We start from the raw sequence: 19955 nt of genomic DNA, 5'->3' as shown, positions 1-19955 counted from the left end.
TGAAAGTGTTTTCTAATTTTGTTTTGATAGCAGAAAGGTATTCTCTGTATCGTCAATCGTTCAATGTCAGGATGAAAAATTAAGAGTACTAAATTTCATCTCATTTGTACAAATATTTATTAAATACCGTTAGTCTGTATGGAAGTCCCAATTACTTTATGAGCACCTATACTTGCTTTTCCAAATAATTTAAGAGAATGCATACACCTACCTTTAAAGCTTTTAAACGAGCCTGTTCTTCCTCTAATGCTGCCTGCTTTTCCCTCTCATCCACTTTGGTAAGAGACAGGCCAGTGCTTGCCAGGGAAGAGACTGCGTTGGAAAGTGTTGTTGCCCTAGGATAATCAGGCAAAAGTAATTCGGTTTTTGGCCAAAGATTTCACATTACATCCTGGTTACAAAATGATCTAGCGGGCTAGCCATGGATAGATACTATAATTATGAACTAAACCTATGGAGTCAAGATCAGTACTTCAGAAGAAATATTCTACCCACTCATCTGTTAACATGAGAGGATTGTTAAAAAATTAGCTGGTTTACACATACATTCATTATTAATACTTTTAACTAAAAAAATATTTTAAATTAAATGTTAGACTTTGGAAAGGATTTGGAAAGGATTCACAATAAAGGTGAAGGACACTGCCTCTTCCAAGCCCAAGGGAGGGATCCAGTGCAACTGGAAAAGAGTTCACATACTTCAGGGAAAACCCTGACGGGTAAAACACATTGAATTTCTCATTAAGAAGTGACCTTCTTCTGCTAATTCACAACCTGGATTTGGGCAGTACTACTACAGGACATGAAAATACAAGAACCAGCAATAAATAATGCATATGTAGATATGCTTCCCTGATAACACCCCTTAAAGATGTCATTACCAGAGGACCCACAGGTTCTCCCAAAAGAAGACTAATGTCATCCCAGTCACCAATCCATTTGGCACCTCCTTTCTATCTGCTACCCTTTCACCAAGCTAGAATTTCCTTTTCAAACATACTATATTTGCACATGCATATGTAATTCCTCATTCCTCACTGGTAGATTCACAGCAAGCCATCTCCTTTCCCTTATATCAAAAACTTTTAACCCAGATCATAAACCCCGACATTTAATTTCCAAATGTTAATTCTAGGCAAAATAAACATGCGTGGTAAAGAATTCTAACCTGGAACTACACCTCAGTGACTGCTACTGATTTTCCTTTTATCACACACCAAACACCATTAATTTCTACTCTAAGTAAACAAGTAGAAAAACTAAGTTTTATATAAAAATCAATTTTATAAATGACCAATATAAAGATAAAACTCTGAAGACAAAGGAAGAGTAATACTGTTCTAAAGAAATTTGAAAATTATTAGAGATTAAAAAAGCATATAAGGTAAATTGGTATACCTGAAGCTTCTTGGCTAAGTTTTTCATTATTTTCTCAAATAACTGGGCCTTATATTTCTAAAAATCTATCAGAAAATCACATCAAAAAGAAGGAAAGTTCTAATCATATATTATACAAAAATTTTTCTTCTACTAACCAACACAATAACAACATTACAAGGTCAATAAGAGATGATCTATATTATTGTCGATTTGCTAGATTCATTGGACTTAGTCTTGGAAATCAGCTAAAAGTCTATCAGAAAGATGAAAATATGTCAGCAATCACCACCAAGAACTGGCATTAGAGAAAGATGATGAAATCTTAACGTTGCACATCCTAGTTCTGAGTCCCTGAATTACTACACACACTTCACAGGGCTATTTGTGAGGGTGAATCAAATTTGTAAAAAGGAAGTCTTATAATTAGAATATACCATATGAACTCATGCATTTTAAGAGAAATACTAACATTATGAACACCATTCTAAACCACACAGTTACTATCATCATCTTAACAGATGCTGACATTTACTGAAAATTAGGAACTGCCACAAAAACTTACATGTATTAATCTTTACGAGCAACTCTGAGGTTGATACTATTATTAAACTTGACTTATAAATGGTGAAATCAAGATAAAGAGAAATTAAATAACTTGCAACTTCAGCTAGATTCATCTACTACTTTCTCAGAAACATCACCACCTCTCTTTGTCCCACAAAGAATAATGTACCTGCTTGCAGCTGTGGAATCTTTGATTTTCTTTCCTTCCAAGGAAGCTAAATGTTGTTCCAAAGCATCAAGAAGACTACTGGGGGCCTAAAATTGTACAAATATTAAGACTTTCATGATAATCACACCATTACTCAAAATAAATCAAGAATCATCTAGTACAAGAAAGAAAAATAGATAGGTATATTTCCCACGAACGAATTAACAGGGGCATTTTAACTATCTAAGAATGACACTATTGTTTTTATTACATAAGCATCATCTGGTAAGACTATTAACAAAGGTATAAAAAGTAAGACTATGTGAACACAAAATATTAAGAGGATCCTGCAATTTTTAAATATTTAACTTATTTAAATTTTAAATAAAAACAATCCTAAAAGCTAGATATATTGTTGAGTGAGCTCCTGGTACGGAATAAATACTGAGTAACTGAAAGTGTCCAAACACTGTTTTGAATACTTACTGACAAATGAAACTGAAAATTAACATCAAGGAAACAAAAACTCATAATATGAGATACAACTTCTTACTCACTAGATGGTTGCACAGACTAGCAACATCAAATGTTGAAGATACAGAGCAAATGTAACTGTCATACAATGCTGGTGGGAATATGTCCACCTTGAAAAACGATACAGATTTTTAAAAAAAGAAAGCTAAATATACACCTACCTTAATTACCCAATTTCATTTCTAACTGTTTATTTAAGAGAAAGATAAGCATATCTCCACAAGAAAAGACTTGTAAGCAGCTTTATTTGGTGGTTTAGTAGTTAAATCGGGTCTGACTTTTGGGACCCCATGGACTATAGCCTGCCAGGCTCCTCTGTCCATGGGACTTCCCAGGCAAGAATACTGGAGTGGGTTGCCATTTTCCTTCCCAGAGGATCTTCCCAATCCAGGAAACAAACCCAAGTCTCTTGAATCTCCTGCACTGCAAGCGGATTCTTTACTGCTGAGACACCAGGGAAGCCCCAGCTTTATTTACAACAGTTAAAAAATTGTGAATAATCCAAAAATTTCCAAATTTTCCAATTTAGAAAAGAGACAAAACTGTGGTAAGTTCACATGATGGAATACTATTCAGCAATTAAAAAGAATTAATTAATGGTATATCTAACATATAGACAGCTCTCAAAACATGATGATGAGCAAAAGCCAGGCATGAAAATAGTCACATGATTCCATTTACATTAAATTCAAAAACTGATAAAAATTACTCTATTAAAATTCAAAATAGTGATTTGTGTGGAGCAGACTAGGGGTGACTGGAGGGGGACAGAGGCTGATGGAAACGATTTACGTCTTAAATGGTGTATTGATTATACGAGTGCTTACAGTTATCAATCCTCATTCAAACAGGTATTTACCTCAATTTTTTTTTAAAGAATAGCTTGAAACCCTCAGTCTATGTATCAAATTTCAACTGAATATGAACAGTTAATTACTTATTTTCAAAAGGAAATCTTGTCAGTGAGCTGAAAAGGAACTGTTCACTACTTTTAAGTGAAGCAAATACATCAGTGGCATTCACTTACACCAAATATTCTTTTGGATTTATATATAGTTTCTGAATTACAAGTATCCAAAAGCAGTTGGAAGAGACAGAACTAGCTAATTTCTGTCAACTACAACCTGAACAACTTCCCTCATCCGGTATTTTCTCTCTATATATATCAAGACCTTAGCAAAGACAGACATGGTAGAAAACATGGGCTTCTATGTTGATCTGAGGACACACCTGCAATCCCTCAACCCCAGCACATCAGCAGGCCTACTACTGTCTGCGCTACGTCAAAGATGATGAGGAGAGCGTTACTAACAGCAATTACCATTTTAAAAGCTCCTGTGACACATGGAGCACTGTGCGAGCTACCCTGTATGCCATCACTGAATCCCTGAGAAAGACACGACTGCCATATCCATTTTACAAGGACACAACCTGAGACACAGAAAATGAACTTGCCCCAGATCATGTATCCGATACACAGCAGGAGCCAGTGTGTGAGGTACGTCCCGTCTCAAAGCTTAGCTACTAACTACTCTGCTGCAGAATCTTAAATTAAAACTGAGGTCCTTTAAACTATGTATTTTTTTCTGAAACATTTAAGTTGTGCTTACAAATACTTAAAATACCTAGGTATGATAATTAATAACTATTTCTTAAATCCCTTTTAAATATATCTATTTGTTCAAAGTCAAATCCACATTACAAAAAGTGAAGGAAATGTGATGCTTCACATCCTAAAAAGAACAACTTACAACATAAAAGGAGTAAATAGTCTCAAATATCCATTTTTAAAAATTTCCACTTGTGTATATCTACTATCTTTCCTAAAGTACAATCCCATGAATATTAAAGTACAGGCACATAATGATAGTATGGCCTGAGGCTGATCTTTTTCTTTTAAATTTATTTATTTTAAACTTTTTATTTATATTGGCATATAGCCCATGAACAATGTTGTGACAGTTTCAGGTGGACGGCAGAGGGACTCAGCCATATTATATGCGTGTATCCATCCTCCCCCAAACGGCCCTCCCATCTGAAACTGTCAAATCAGTTTCTACTGTTCAAACAATGACTCTTACCACACGTCAGTTCAGTTCAGTTGCTCAGTCGTGTCTGACTCTTTGCGACCCCATGAATCGCAGCACGCCAGGCCTCCCCATCCATCACCAACTCCCGGAGCTTACTCAAACTCATCTTACCACACTTAAGTCTATAGCAATAACGTGCTCAATCTTAATGAGGTCAATTATTTCATGTGGGCATATACTAACATTTTTATTTGCATATAATTAATAACTAGATCTAGTGTATACCCTTAGCCTGGAGATCAAAGAGATGAACCAGAACAAGTGAGTACAGAGAAAATCAGAAGAACCATTAACAAGCAAAGTATTTAAAAGAATCCCAGAATGACTGAAAATAAGGTAAAAGAGATAACAACTAGTGAGGAGAGAGCTGACACATAAGGACAGTTTATGCCAGGTCCTTTCATTCTTAATACTCAGTAAACAAACACCAGAAAAGGCCAGAAAAACTGCAGTTCTAAAGTTTCTTTCCTAAAATTTTTTTAAGATAATGATAATAAAAAATAATATTATAATAGCTAACACTGAATGTTTAATGCTCTAAATGTTTTTTAGGTATTAACTCTTAATCCTCCCAACTGAGATGGGTATTGTAATATCTACATTTTAGAAATAATGAAACTGAAGCAGAGAGTAACTTCCCCAGATCACAGGGTCAGCTGGTGGCACAGCCAGGACTCAAGAGCAATGTTTTGAGGTTTATACTATTTAATATATCTACCTGAGTCAAAAAGCCAAAGTGGAAGGTTTAAAACAGGAAAAACAAATCCTGTGTAAGATAATTCTCTACCAATACTATAGTGAAGATTTTGCTTTTAAAACACCATTCTCTAAGTTCAGTTCTTTCTTTTTGCGGGGGGTGGGGGGGGGGGGTTGTGGGGTGGTAATGATAATGATGAGAAACAGAGACTAACAGGGAATAAACTAAAAGAACAGCAGAGCACTTGCCAGCTCTACCAAGGAGAAATGAGTAGGTTTTCATACAGTTATAATGTTGGAACAGTCATCAGCAATATATCAAAACATGAAAAATCAAGAAAAATTACACTGATCTTGACAGCAAGAGCTGCATATTATTCATCTTTGTACCCTTCAGACCTAGTAGAACCCAGCAGACAGAGATGGATATTACAACAATACTTACCTGTGAAAGATCTGGTATATCACCTCTGTCAATTCCAACTTGCTGTAAGAAGAAGCAGCATCGTATTTAACAGATAAAAATAAGGGGTTTTATAAGTAAAATTTAGAAAATAACATATATGACTAGTACTATGAGTAATATTTTAGGAAGAATTCTTTAAAATTAGAAGAATATTTAATCTCCACAGATATCATTCAATACTTCCAAAGACTTAGATATTATCTGATGGCTCTAAAAGTTCTAACAGGAGGGGAAGGAGAGTTGGAAATTCAACCAAGCTACTAAGTTACCATCTCTACATCTTTGAAACACCTAAAGAAGTTACCTTGTCACAATCTGAAAAATCTATCACTATCTATGACAAAAACACTACACCAAGACTTAGAAAAGCTGACCATGAACAAGTCTGTTGGAGCATAATAAGAAGTTAAGGAACAAACCTAACAACAATGACTCACTCTTTCACCATAAAGTACACTTTCCCTGGCAGTCACCATAGATTTCAAACCTACATTCACTTAAGCAGGCCAGGTTTTATACAAATACCAAGTGATATTTAACCAGGATATAACTGTCCCCACAAAGCAATCCCAACACACTGTCACGATGCTCAGGTACTAGGCAATTTCTAGGAAAGAAGATAAAAACCATCTTATTTACTTCAACACCCTAATTTAAAAATTCTTTTCCCTCCTGTGACATGATTATTCATACTATATGACTATTTCATTTTCTAATCACTCTCTCTTCTTTTTCTCAACCTTTTAAGGGCCAATTCCAGAATGGTATCAGTAGAAAATTTGATAAAATAATTCATACCAAGATCTTCAAAGCTAATCACTGAATATTTGTCAGCTTCAAACACATTTGAATAGGTTACTTGAATCTTCACTCCAAGAACTAAGGTCTCATAATGAAATTGCGAGCCCAGAGACCACTTGATCAAAGAATATTCTTAAGGTAGGGGAGTAGTCCTATGGAGTGGATGGTCCATTCCATCACAGGGTGAGACCAGCAGATCTGGAGGTGAGTTAGGGCTTAAAACTTAAGTCAGTAGATACAACTTATCAAATGCAAAGAACAAAAGAAGCCAAAGGGAAAGGTCAACAAAAGTAAATGTATTTAAAGAATTTACTAGAATCATTATAAATACTACTTCTTTCTGGTTTTAGCATGTGACTGACCCTAAAGAAATGGGGGGAAAAACTGATTTATCCTTGAGAGATACTTTAAATCCAAATAAATTCTAATACACTTCATAAAATAGTTTAACACCACAAAGCTATTTTCTTCAAAGGTCTCATCATCTTTTTGTATCTTTCTCCACCTACTACAGAATAAAACATCACTAAGGTAACAGAGGCAGAATCACCAACTTGCTAGTTTCAGATGAACTACTTTGATATTATTGATCAATAATATAATACATTCATCTTTTAGAATTACCCTAACAAGACACCTCTGGTAATAATAGGTAGATGGCAGAGAAAGGGAAAACAAAAACTCTTTTAAGTGCTGCCTTTGTGGAAGCAAGATAATGTCTTATAAGCATTACCACAACTACCTTCTGTGACTCTCTCAGAAACTCATTTTTCAAAAAGATTTACAAAATTAATTATCTTGTAACCTACATTCATAGCTTTCATAAACAATGACAAACAATAAACACATTAAGTTCACTTCTGAAGGGAAGAAAACATTCTGAACCACATGGCTCTGGTTGCAAGCCTTACTGAAGGAAGGCGATCTGCACTAACATAGAGTATTCTTTACCATATTTAGTAGAATAAATCTAAAATATACAGCCAATTCCAAACATAAAAATCACCGCCATATACCTGACTATAGAGAAGGAATTTAAAAATTAGATTACTTTTTAGTATTCAATACTAGATTAAATAACAGGATAATATTCAATGTTATATCATATTCATACTACAGCACAGAATGCAATACAGTATAGTGTTATAATTGAATAGATACCTTACTATATTTAAGACATTTCTTTCATTGGGTAAAGACTGATTTCTTTGAAATGTACACTTAACGACAAAGAAACCAAATTAAGAGATACAGTCATTTAAACACAGTTTACCTCTGCAACTTTGAGAAACTCTGAGATTCTAGTCATCCTAGTCAGGAACTTCTTATAGATGTCAAGACCTTCTTTGCACTGGTTCTTTTTCATATCAAAATATTTTTCTGCCAAAAACAGATATAAACATACTTTTATTCACATCAAAATATAATACTAAAAAGAGAAAAAGATTTAAAACAGCCCGAGTTATACTGATGTCTCAGAAAACACATTCACCCTACAGAAAAAAGTGTTAAATTAGCTTAGGTATTCAAAGCAAGTTAAAATAGAGATGCTGCTATATTAAAAATGAGGAAATTATGATTTTACTCCTATTACCAGTTTTTCCTACAATATTTCTTCCCTAACAATTCCCTAAGTATAATCTGCATGTTAATATAGATCACATTTGACTCCATTTATAAACCAGTGCTAAATGTCTATTTCCAAATATTCTAAGTAATATTAAGAAAGATGGCAACTTTTCTAAGTTCAGATGTCACTTGGAAAACTAATTTAACTTACATAAATAGCAGTAAAGAGCTTAATTTATACCAGTCACAAGGTGTGAGACTATACTTTCCAAAACTTTATAAAAAACTTTCCATTTTTCACTTGTGGAAAAAAAAAATCCAGTTTCCCTCTCAGTGGATTAAAGCATCCCTAAATGAGTTTATATTACCCCTGCCTATGAAAAGCAAATTTAAAAAATTACTGAAAAGGGAGAACAAGTATATTGGAGTAAACACATCTGACATCTTGACACTTTGACACTCTTTGTAGACTGTTACTTCTCTACTCCATTCAAACTCCACTGAAAAAAATTAGCATCTCTAGGCAAAACTAACTGAATACCATATATACCTAATACACAACAAAGCACCACACACTCCTAAAATGCCTCAAATGTAAAACACATCCTTTAAAGAAGTATTTAATTATTTTTAAATAATTATCAATCTAAAAATTAAGTTTAGAAAAAAGTATCAATTTTACAATTAAAAGTTCATTTTGGAATAAACTGTGAGGAAATTATTTTCCTGAGACAAAAATTTCAACTTAATTTTTAAGAAATTTTTCTATTTCTAAAAATAAAACTGATAGAAAAAATAGATATATTTAAAAAGTGCATAGTTCATCTGGCTGAACATTCTAAATGTATACTTATTTAATCACTTAGCATGTGTAGTCAGCTATAAAATTCTTTTCTCCAAATTGTTCAATGAATAACTGTATCTCAATGAATTTTAAGGCAGCTTTAAGTTATAACTAAGACAATATTATTGATCAATGATACAAGATAAGAAATAAAATGTTATTAAACAATAGAAATATTTACCCAACAGGTTAATAATTCCTTCATTGTATGCTGCAAACAGTCTAATGGCATCTTTGAACAGGAGCATGAAGGCAGCATTTATTACCCCATTTGTAAGTTCATTGCTATTAACCTGGGGAAAAAAAAATAGAAAGATTAGCTAATGTTCTGTTCTAAAATGACAATGACTTCCTTCAAAGTAAGATACAATGAATTCAAACACTTAGGTGTAGGACAGAAAAAGACATTTATCTCTAGTCATCAGTCACAGGCACAGTGCAAAAATATTGATTGAAGAGTCCAGATTTATTTAAAAGCCACAAACACAAACCTGACAACACTGAATTTAGTTCAGAAATGAGTCAGTGAAAACAAAAGTACTTTGAAATTCTTAGGCTACATCTCCAAAGTATTTTAAATTCATTTCAACATTAATTACATCCAATTACAAAATAAAGCCCCTTTCTTAGTAAAGTTCACTTTCAGTCATGAAGAGTTTATTGAATGTTTCTAAATAAAAAAATATTTATTAAATGGCTACTATAATAACCAAAGAACTGAGTTAAGCTAGGTAGAAAATATTTTTTTTTAAAGAAATAATTTTCCCAATATTACAAACAAATTCACCTTCAAAATGGGTATAATATTTCTACCTCATATAGTTACAGGAGAATTAACTGACATACTGGTGTAAAGAGTCTCCTGCAGTATTCTACACATAAATGATCAATATTTATTTTTTCTTAAACTTTTTATTTTGTATTGGGGTATAGCTGATTAACAATGTTGTGCTTGTTTCAAGTGAAAAGAGAAGGGACTCACCTATACATATACATGTATCCAATGATCAATATTATTATTATTAGTGACTCATGTTTTAATTAAAAAAAAAAAAAAAGCAGTTGTCCACCAAGATATATGAGAAATTACCTTTAGCTTTATCTCAAGAAAATAATCAAAAGGTTATGTTCCTGTTTAGATAACTGTGGTGGTGGTGGTGGTTCAGTTGCTAAGTTGTGTTAGACTCTTATGACCCCACAGACTCTAGCCTGCCAGGCTCCTCAGTCCATAGGATTTCCCAGGCAAGAATACTAGACTGGGTTGCCATCTAGATATCTAAGTACATGATAATTAATGTGTTAGGTACAGAAAAATATAAGCTGAATGGTAAGCAACAATTTGGTAAATATTTTCAGAATATCTGACAAGACTGATCTGCATTATAGAAAGAATTCTATAGGACAATTCACAAAATAAAAAATACATATAGCTAATAATGTGAAAAGAAGTTCAACTTCACTGATACGCAAATTAAAAGAATCGAATTAAATTACCGAACTATCCTCTCTTGAGTACCAGACTAGTAGGTATCAAAGTAGTCAAAACCAAGGTATTATTCTACACCAATAAGAACGAAGAAAACAGGTGCCTATTGACTAGTGACTGGCTCAACCCTTTTGGAATACAATTTGGCAATATTTATTAAAAACTTAAATGTTTATGGCCTTTGACCATCTAATTCTTTGTCTAGGGCATTAATTCTATAAAATAGGCCTATAAATGTATAGATACACTATTATCTAACACACGCATGGAGTATCTAGTATTCCTCCCTTCTGTTTTTTGTCCCCATTTATTTTCTGAATTAAAAAACCAAATGCCCTCAACATTTATCAACAAGTAAAAGTGTCAGTTGCTCAGTCACGTCCGACCCTTTGCAACCCCATGGACTGTAGCCCACCACACCCCTCTGCCCGTGGGATTTTCCAGGCAAGAACCCTGCAGTGGACGGCCAGCTCCTTCTCCAGCGGATCCCCCGGCCCAGGGATTGAGCCAGGTCTCCCGCACTGCAGGCCGGCTCCTCACTGTCTGAGCCACCTGGGAAGCACAGGAGACGCTGAAGAGCGCGCGGTTTTATCAGGACGCCCACAGTAAATTACGTGGGAAATCCATGGTTGGACATCTTCTCTATGAAAATCAAAATACAGTTCAGCAGTTACACTAATCCCGTCTTCTAGACTAGGAGCCAGCAAACTAGGGGTGTGACTCAGTATTTCAGACTGTGCAGGCCATATGATCTGTCACAACGACTTGGCCCCATTATTACACCAAAAAAGCAGCCACAGACTACATGTAACCAATGAGCCTGTTCTAAAAACACTACTGTGGACACTGAAATACAAATTTCATATACTTAAAAAATTCTTTTATTACTAGCAACCATTCAAAAATGTAAAAAATTCCCTTTTATTATTTGCAACCATTTAAAAATGTTCTCAGGTCACAAGCCACATAGAACAGCAGCTTGAGCACCTGTTCTAGTCTATAAAGTACCTATGGGATGCATTTACTCAATGTTTATTGAACACTATCTATGTGCCACACAGTACTGACAACAGGGACATAGCAGGGAAAAGCAGAGCTAGCTGGTCCCTGGCCTCCAGAAGGTAAAGATTACCAAGTAACAGCACAGCAATAGAGGAAAATCAATTTCAGCATTAAACTGTCAGTTTCGATCACTAACTTACACTTACAAGGTCTAAAATAAAATATCTTAAGCTAGATGCACCAAAAAGGAAGACTTGAAAATGCTAACACCCAACATACTACAGACAAGTAACAAAGCTGGAAACTCAGTTCAAGTAGCAGTCATTAAAACAAAAGTCCCAGGGAACACAGAGTCCTTGGGCAACAGCTATACAACACACTGTTACAAGTATATTTGAACTTCCCTTTATTTCTTAGTAACTGTCATGCTTTGAGTTCTGCAAAGCAGACAAAAAGTGAAATCTTAAGACAGCTAGTCATAAGGAAAATATTTGTACATTTTTAACATCTAAAAATCATTATCAAAAAAAAGCATATTTTCACATCAATCTCTTCACCTCTCCACCACTTTCTTCAGCTTTTATACCCTATGATATAGCGGGGATTATGGAAGCACCACCAAATAAATCAGAGTAAATCTTAAGCAATTATTAAAATAGAAAGTAATCTGATTTGGGACCACATTTAGAGAAAATCCTTAGCCATATAGGATAATAGTGTGAAAAACTTAGTCTATGACAACTTGAGATAAAAAAATCTAATTAAAATGATGCAATTTTTAAAATATCAAATTATAATAGTATTTATGTAATCAACTTACATTAAAATCAAGAAGGGCATCCATTTGATTCTGAATAATTGGTACAGTTTTTAGGAGTTTTTCTGTGTTCATGGTTCTCATAACTCCATCAGCCCTGTTTAAAGAAAAAAACAATTGAGTTTGTTATTAAATCTGTTTCAAACTCCCATCTGGTTCTTTAAACAGAGGACAAGTTGTTATGAAACATCACATGTTTTTATGTCATTATTGAACCTGAAACCTCAAGTAGAAATCGTATAGAAAAACAAAAACAGGAAATACCATATGTCCAATATCAAGGTGCTCATTTCAAACTAAAAAGATGTAAAACATGAGCATAAAAATAAAAGCTTACAATATATAACCAGGTTTATACTATACTTTTCACATGAGAAAACCATCTGATGCTCACAGCGCTCATGCATCTAAAGGGCATTTCCCTCAAATCACTAAATAGGGCACAATGGAGTCAGAAGTCTGGGTGAGTACCACTTTATTTAAAGTAGTTTATTTGTGATGCAAATCAAAATTATTTTAGGGATTCCTTGGTGGTCCAATAGTTAAGAATCCTCCTTGTAATGCAGGGAACACTGACTGGTTCCCTGGTCTGGGAGGATCTCACACGCGGCTGGGCACTAAGCCCCGTGCCACAACTGCTGAGCTTGGACTCTGAAGCCTGCAAGCTGCAACTACTGAGCCCACGTGCAACAACTACTAAAGCCTCGGGCCTCCTCAACAGGAGAGGTCACCGCAAGGAGAGGCCTGTGCCCCACAGTGAGAGCAGCCTCTGCTTTCACAGCTAGAGAAACCTGTGCACAGCAACAAAGGCCCAGCATAGCCATAAATAAATAAAACATGAAGTTATATACTCAAATGCATACAATTAAAAAAAAATTATTTTTTTTACAATATAAAGGACAGTTTTACCAAGTCATTCTAATCGGGACATTAAAATAAGTGATACTTAGAGAAACGGTTTTTAATAAAATATTGTTAAATATTTCCAAAAAGACTTCTTTACGTATTTCTTTAGATACTTCTAAAGAAAGATAAATACCAGCAGTACCAAATAAATTAGAATTTTACAAAACTGACACCAAAAACACTAGATAAGAGGTAACAGAGTTAACACACACAACTAACACCAATATGTTTATTATAGGCCAAGCTTCTGTATTAAGGGCTTGGTGTATGTATGTTTTTCAAGTTCTCAGAAAAATCCTGCAGGTGGTCTTGTCCCATTTTATAGACAATGAAATTTCAGGTTCATTGAGGTTATGAGAGTATCTAAGGTCAGAAAGCAATTGATTTTAGGGTCCGTGTGTAAACCCAAGTGTACAAGACACTAAAGCAGAGCTTTTCATAAACTTCTGGTAGAGGAACAAGGCCCTTTTCAAAAAAATGTATAGATGTTCCCTAACTTACAAATGATCCATACTTAGAAACAGCTGTTCTACCCTAAGCTATCCCTTAAAACACAACTCCAGATACCAGAAAAACCATTAAGCTATGAAAAGCAAAAACAATGCTTTGCAGGACAAGAGTTTAAAGAACAAACACTGGCCTGCCTTATGTAGGCAGCTGTTAATCAGTTTTAGTCCAATAACCCTCCCAAATAAGATGTGTTAACTCACACATACCCATATCCTCCCTGACTGGTTCCAGTTTCAGGAGTTCGGGATGAGGACATCACCCCCTCTTTGCAGCCCTTTCTTTATCCCCACACACATCACCCTCCTGTTTCATCAGTCACTGTTGGTCCCTTTAGTTCTCCCTCCCTCTCCCTTGCTAAGTAATTTTTTGACCTTCTGGTCACTCCCCTCACTTCCCCTGTATCACAAAAGACTTCAACAATGGTTCAGTTTTCCTCAGTTAATTTCAACATCTTACATGCAGAATCAAACCAACTTCTTGATCTCAAAGCCCCTTAACCACATCCTCTATTCTCACAGTCATATCCTCACCTTACCATCTGCCAAGAAACCACATTATCCCTAGCCCCCACTACCACTCCCTCACCCTCAATGTACGAAAAAGCCAAGATTCAGACACCTCATCCTGACAGTCACCTTTTAACTTTCTAGCTACCTTGGTCAAGTGTCCCACGACAAAAACTATTTGACTTCATCATAAACTTCAATGTATTAACCCTACCACTACCCACACATTGATCCCTTCTAGTTTTTCCTTCTTTCATGTAGCTCATAATTCCAAAGATAAGTATTATAATCATGCCTTTGCAAATACCCTTAACTCTCTTGCACCTCTCATTCCCTCGCAGTCACCTGGCAAATTCACAATTCTGATTCATTATTCAACTCACTCCAGTGTAAACTCCACTTTTACCTTTATGTTGCCTCTCCAGTGAATACCAGTCCAACATTACTTGACTAGACTTCTCAGCAGCATTCAAACTTTTTCCTCCTTCTTGTAATTCTCTACTCTCTCAGCATCCCCGATAGCCATCACTCCTTGTTTTCTTCCTACAGCACCATTACTTTTTCAGTCTCTTTCCTCATCTCCTCACCCTCTACTCATTCTCTAAAATAAATGCTGAGTATCTCAAGATGTTTCTGGGCCCTCCCCTCTCATTCTACACTTATTCCCTAGGATACTGTCATTCCCCTGGCAGAAATTATCAAACTGCCACTTATACACCCAGACCAGAACTCTCAAAGGTCCTGGTTAGTACTGTCAAATTGCCTAGTTGATATCTTAACTTATAAAAAAATAACATCTAAAAACTAGTATTTCCAAAATTAAATTCTTAATTTTTAACCACTACCCTATGTTGCTTCCAAAAACCTCCCCAGTAAAAGGTGCCATCTCCCCAAAGGTTTAGGCCAGAAACAATGGGAACATTTTTTATTCTTCTCTCTCTCACTAGCCTCCACATCATTTCTTCCCAGAGAACTTTAAATTTCTCAATTAAGAAAAATCCGAAGTTATCACATGCTTACATCAGCAACTGACTTCAAAAAACTCAGTTCACAAACCCAAATGCCTTAAATGATTCAAACCAAATGCATGACAATTCATACTCCATGCAGAACACAAGTATTTATTATTACTTCTATAATCAAGTGTAACTAAATTCAGATACTTGCTTTCCAAATATAAGAGCAATGAATTAAAGGCTGATCATCCATACTCTTACTCACAGACAATACCTGGATTATTCTTTCTTTTGCTAGTTACATGATGATGTCTTACCACTTCAAACTGTACCAATTTAGAATTCAAGGTAATTCTACATGGCAAGTTAACACTATCAAAAAAAATGGAATGCTAAACAAAAAGAAAATGAAGGGACCAATGTTTAACACAACCAACTAAAAAAGATGTATCAACAGGCAATTTATTGGATCCATTTTTCATGGAACCATTTAATCTACTGTTTAGAAACTCATCTAATCATCTTTTCAAAAACTATTAAGCATCTACTATGTTTAAACACTATGGAAAGTCCTGAAAATCTGAGTCTGTACTGTCTTCATGGATAAGACAATATCATTAAAAATCTAACAGAAAAAAAGGCTTCCTCAAAAAAATGTTTGAGTGAGTTCTTGAAGAATGACTAAGAATTTGCCAGAATAACAAAAAAGGGGCTAGATAAAGTAAGTGTATTTAAGTGAAAAGTCATTTAACCAAGTGCGTGCATGCTAAGTCGCTTCAGTAGCATCCACTCTGTGTGACCCTATGGGTTACGGCACACCAGGCTCCTCTGTTCGCGGGATACACCAGTCAAGAATATGGGGTGGACTGCCATGTCCTTCTCCAGGGGGTGTTCCTGAGCCAGTGATTGAAGCCACATCTCTTATGTCTCTTGCACTGGCAGGTGGGTTCTTTATCACTAGCGCCACTTGGGAAGCCCATTTAACCATACAGGGTAATGATTCATTTTGATTTTTGAATATCTCATATTTCTATTAAAAAAAATATAGTTAATCTCCATCTCACTTTTTAAATATCAAGATATATTCTAAACGAACCTAAGATTTAAATAAAAATACTGAATTCATAAAAATATCCATGAAAACATAGTTAATTGATCACTCTGAGGTAGAAAACCCCACTCCAAGTTTGCTTAAAAGATAGTAGCCATAAAAATAAAGATAACAATTTTTATCACATAGATTTTTTTAAAGTTTTAATAAATGCTAAAAAAAAGGGGGGGCAGTATTTATAACCTGTGACAATTTATTTTCCCAATAAATCTAAAAGCTTGTTAGTTTGCCATGTGCTAGTAAGCATTATATACAATAAATCACTTAATTCTCACAAAAATCCTAATAGATAAATGCTATTAACATCACCATTCTACAGATGAAAAGATTTTACAGAACTTCGCAGTGGTGCAGGGGACATGGGTTCAATCGCTGGTCTGGGAAGATCCCACAGGCTATGGAGCAATGAAGCCCGGGTACCACAACTACCAAGCCTGCGTGCTACAGCTAATGCAGCCCATGCACCCCAGAGCCCAAGAGCCACAACCCCTGAGCACACGTGCTGCAACTACTGAAGCCCGCACGCCCAGAGCTTGTGCTCCGCAAGAGACACCGCTGCAATGAGAAGCCGCACCACAACCAAGAGTAGCCCTACTCACTGCAAGCAGAGAAGGCCATGCACAGCAACGAAGACCCAGTTAAACCAAAAATAAAAACAAATTTTTAAAAAATTCACAGATGAAATAACTTGAAGCTTAAGTCAACGCTCTCCAACTGTGCCACACCACACTACTGTGGTACAAATGGGCCATACGTGTGCCAACACATTAACCCCAAACCGTTCAGTCTCACGGAGTCCTTTCCATGTAACGCACTGTCCTGTAAAACCAGCATCAGTTTCTGCGGCACGATGTGCAAAAAGTTAGCCAATTGATGGATATGTAATAAACGATATTTTTTCTTAGGAAACAGGCACTGAAATGTTAAGAGCTATAAACTGTAAAAAGGCATGATGCAAAAAGTTAGCCAATTGATGGATATGTAATAAAAGATATTTTTTCTTAGGAAACAGGCACTGAAATGTTAAGAGCTATAAACTGTAAAAAGGCATGATGCAAAAAGTTAGCCAATTGATGGATATGTAATAAAAGATATTTTTTCTTAGGAAATAGGCACTGAAATGTTAAGAGCTATAAACTGTAAAAAGGCATGATGTATATATAATCCACTCTCAAATGGATCAAACAAAAAAGTAAACACACATACACAAAGAATAATTAAATGTTAAAAACTGATGAATCTCAGTGAAGTGTATAGGAGTTATCTGTATTGTTTCTGCAGCATTTCAGGAAGCGGATTATTTCAAAATAAAATTACTTTTTAAAAGTTAGCAAGCTGGCTGAAGTATCTTACTAAAATCCCTCATCTAATTGGAATGAAGCTAGAAATCAAACCTAAATTTATCTGACTAAACTGCCAGTGAGCTTTTAAGACAAGAATTTTAAAAGTCCAACAGAGAAATGGGCAAAGGATCCTGAAAAGCAATTAACAAAGCAAGAGTGGTATTTTTACAAAGAGAGAACGAGGCTCAATATCACATTTAAAAGTTAGTCAATCAACTAACAAATACCTAATGAGATACATTTTCATGATGATGGAAGAATACATTGAAAGAGGTATTTATAATTGTATTCAACTCAATAATTTGGTAACACTTTTATACAGGGCATTTGGTGTTTTCTATTAAAATGGTACATGTATATATATATATTGTTTGACTTGTCAATTCTAAGAATTTATTCTATAGGGAATTTCACTTACAAATGCAACCATAGGGACCTCCACAGTGATTCAGTGGTTAAGACTCCGTGCTTCAACTGTAGGGTGCACGGGTTCAACCCCTGGTTGGGGAACTAAGATCCCACATGCCAAGTAGTGTGATCAAAAATAAATTAAAAGAAAAAAAAGAATGCAAGCATATGTAAAAGAACAGTCAATGCATTTCTTTTACAAGATTTAAAAAAAGGAAATACTCAAAGGTACATCTAGAACACAATTCTAAAGCCATTCAAAAGAACGAGCTGGATCTATGTGCACAGATATTGAGAATATCTAAAATATCTATTAGGGGAGGGAAGCAGTCTTCAAATAGTGTGATCCAAATATGGGATTTACTATGTGTCTTCATACACCTATTTTTATTTCTATTTTCACAGATTTCACAGAAAACAGATCAGATACAACAAAATATTAACAGTTTAAGTCAGAATTCTATGTTGCCAGAATTAAAAAAAAGTTTATTACTTTTATAAACATTCAGAACAGACAAATCCATAGAGATATAAAGTAGACTTGTGACTGTCAGGGTCCAGAGGAAAAGGAAATACATGTTTTGGAATTAGACAGCAGTGATGCTGCACAACTTTGTAAATATACTAAAAACCACTTATTGTACACTTTAAAAGGGTGAATTTTATGTTGTGTGAATTGTCTCAAAGCTGTTGGGAAATTTAGTAAGAATTTCAAAAATCCTGGTGCAAAAGTATCTGATATACTTCTTAAAAAAAACATGAAGTTCATCTTTTAAGACTGGCTTGAAATTCTGTAATTCATAATCAATAATGCCTATTGTTGTTGTTCAGTCGCTCAACTGTGTCTGACTCTTTGCGACCCCATGGACTGTGGCACACCAGGCTTCCCTGTCCTTCACCATCTCCTGGAACTTGCTCAAATAATGCCTGCAGTTAACATTTTAAAATATTCAAATCCATTAGATGTCAAAAAAAAACCCAAAAAGAATGAAAGAAAGAAAGCTTAACTCACCCTCGTTTCACTTTTGTGAAATCAAATGCAACTTGTCTGTATGAAACTGCTTTTTCATTTAGATACCTACTATACCTCCTAATAAATGTAGACATGTCATATCCTGTAAGAAAAGAAACATAAAAGGATTTCATAAAATATTTAAAAAAACCCAATTAGCTTAGAAAACCAACTCATATATCCAATGACCACAATGTCTTGATATTCCACCTTCCATTTAGTGATATGAATTAAGTGACAGTAACATCTATAATACTTTACATTTTTAAAGTTAGGTATGTCATATGTGGCTTAGAAAAATCTTCCGCCTTAGAATTTCACTAAAATAATAATTCTGCTTTATTCTGACAAACATTCCTTTTACTTATCGGGAATTGAAAAACTTGTTTTCTTATACTACTTCATAACCCCATAACTCAAATTTAATATCCTGCAGAACCAAAATTCCACTCCTCAAAATCATTAATCAATTTAATATTTTTCATACTTTTCCATCTTTAGTTACATATGATTTAGAACAACTTATGGGTGCCAACCTTGTAAGTAGCAGAGAAAATTACTACACTGTACAATGAAATAAGTGGCAATATGCAAATTTAAGGCCTAACAAAAAATAATTCTATGACAGCTTTCAATGAAACTTTCTAAGTGAATAGCTACATCATTCTAAGATTTTGCTTCAACACAATCATGAGATTTGAAGACTTCAGCACCATAAAATCTAATCAATATTATTAAAAACAAACAATCTTGTGTTTTAGCTGTTGCCTGGCTCAAGGAAGTCTACAAATTTTTGCTCTTTCCCT

At 34.8% G+C, this 19955-nt stretch overlaps 1 protein-coding gene across 15 annotated transcripts in view; it reads right to left on the bottom strand.

Annotated features, from left to right (window-relative positions):
* PICALM (phosphatidylinositol binding clathrin assembly protein) overlaps nt 1–19955 on the bottom strand; it is a 94208-nt gene that overhangs the window by 37348 nt on the left and 36905 nt on the right. For all 15 annotated transcript variants that reach the window (XM_070457162.1, XM_070457165.1, XM_070457163.1 and 12 more), the window contains exons 4-10: nt 19150–19252; nt 12401–12494; nt 9274–9385; nt 7953–8059; nt 5858–5899; nt 2114–2199; nt 212–335 (exon numbers count right to left, since the gene is read on the bottom strand). In XM_070457162.1, the coding sequence (XP_070313263.1) occupies nt 212–335; nt 2114–2199; nt 5858–5899; nt 7953–8059; nt 9274–9385; nt 12401–12494; nt 19150–19252 (668 nt within the window). The remainder of the gene's footprint in view (nt 1–211; nt 336–2113; nt 2200–5857; nt 5900–7952; nt 8060–9273; nt 9386–12400; nt 12495–19149; nt 19253–19955) is intronic.

Source organism: Odocoileus virginianus, chromosome 28 (assembly GCF_023699985.2).
Source record: "Odocoileus virginianus isolate 20LAN1187 ecotype Illinois chromosome 28, Ovbor_1.2, whole genome shotgun sequence".
Classification (NCBI taxonomy): domain Eukaryota; kingdom Metazoa; phylum Chordata; class Mammalia; order Artiodactyla; family Cervidae; genus Odocoileus; species Odocoileus virginianus.
This window is presented reverse-complemented; position numbering and strand designations above follow the sequence as displayed.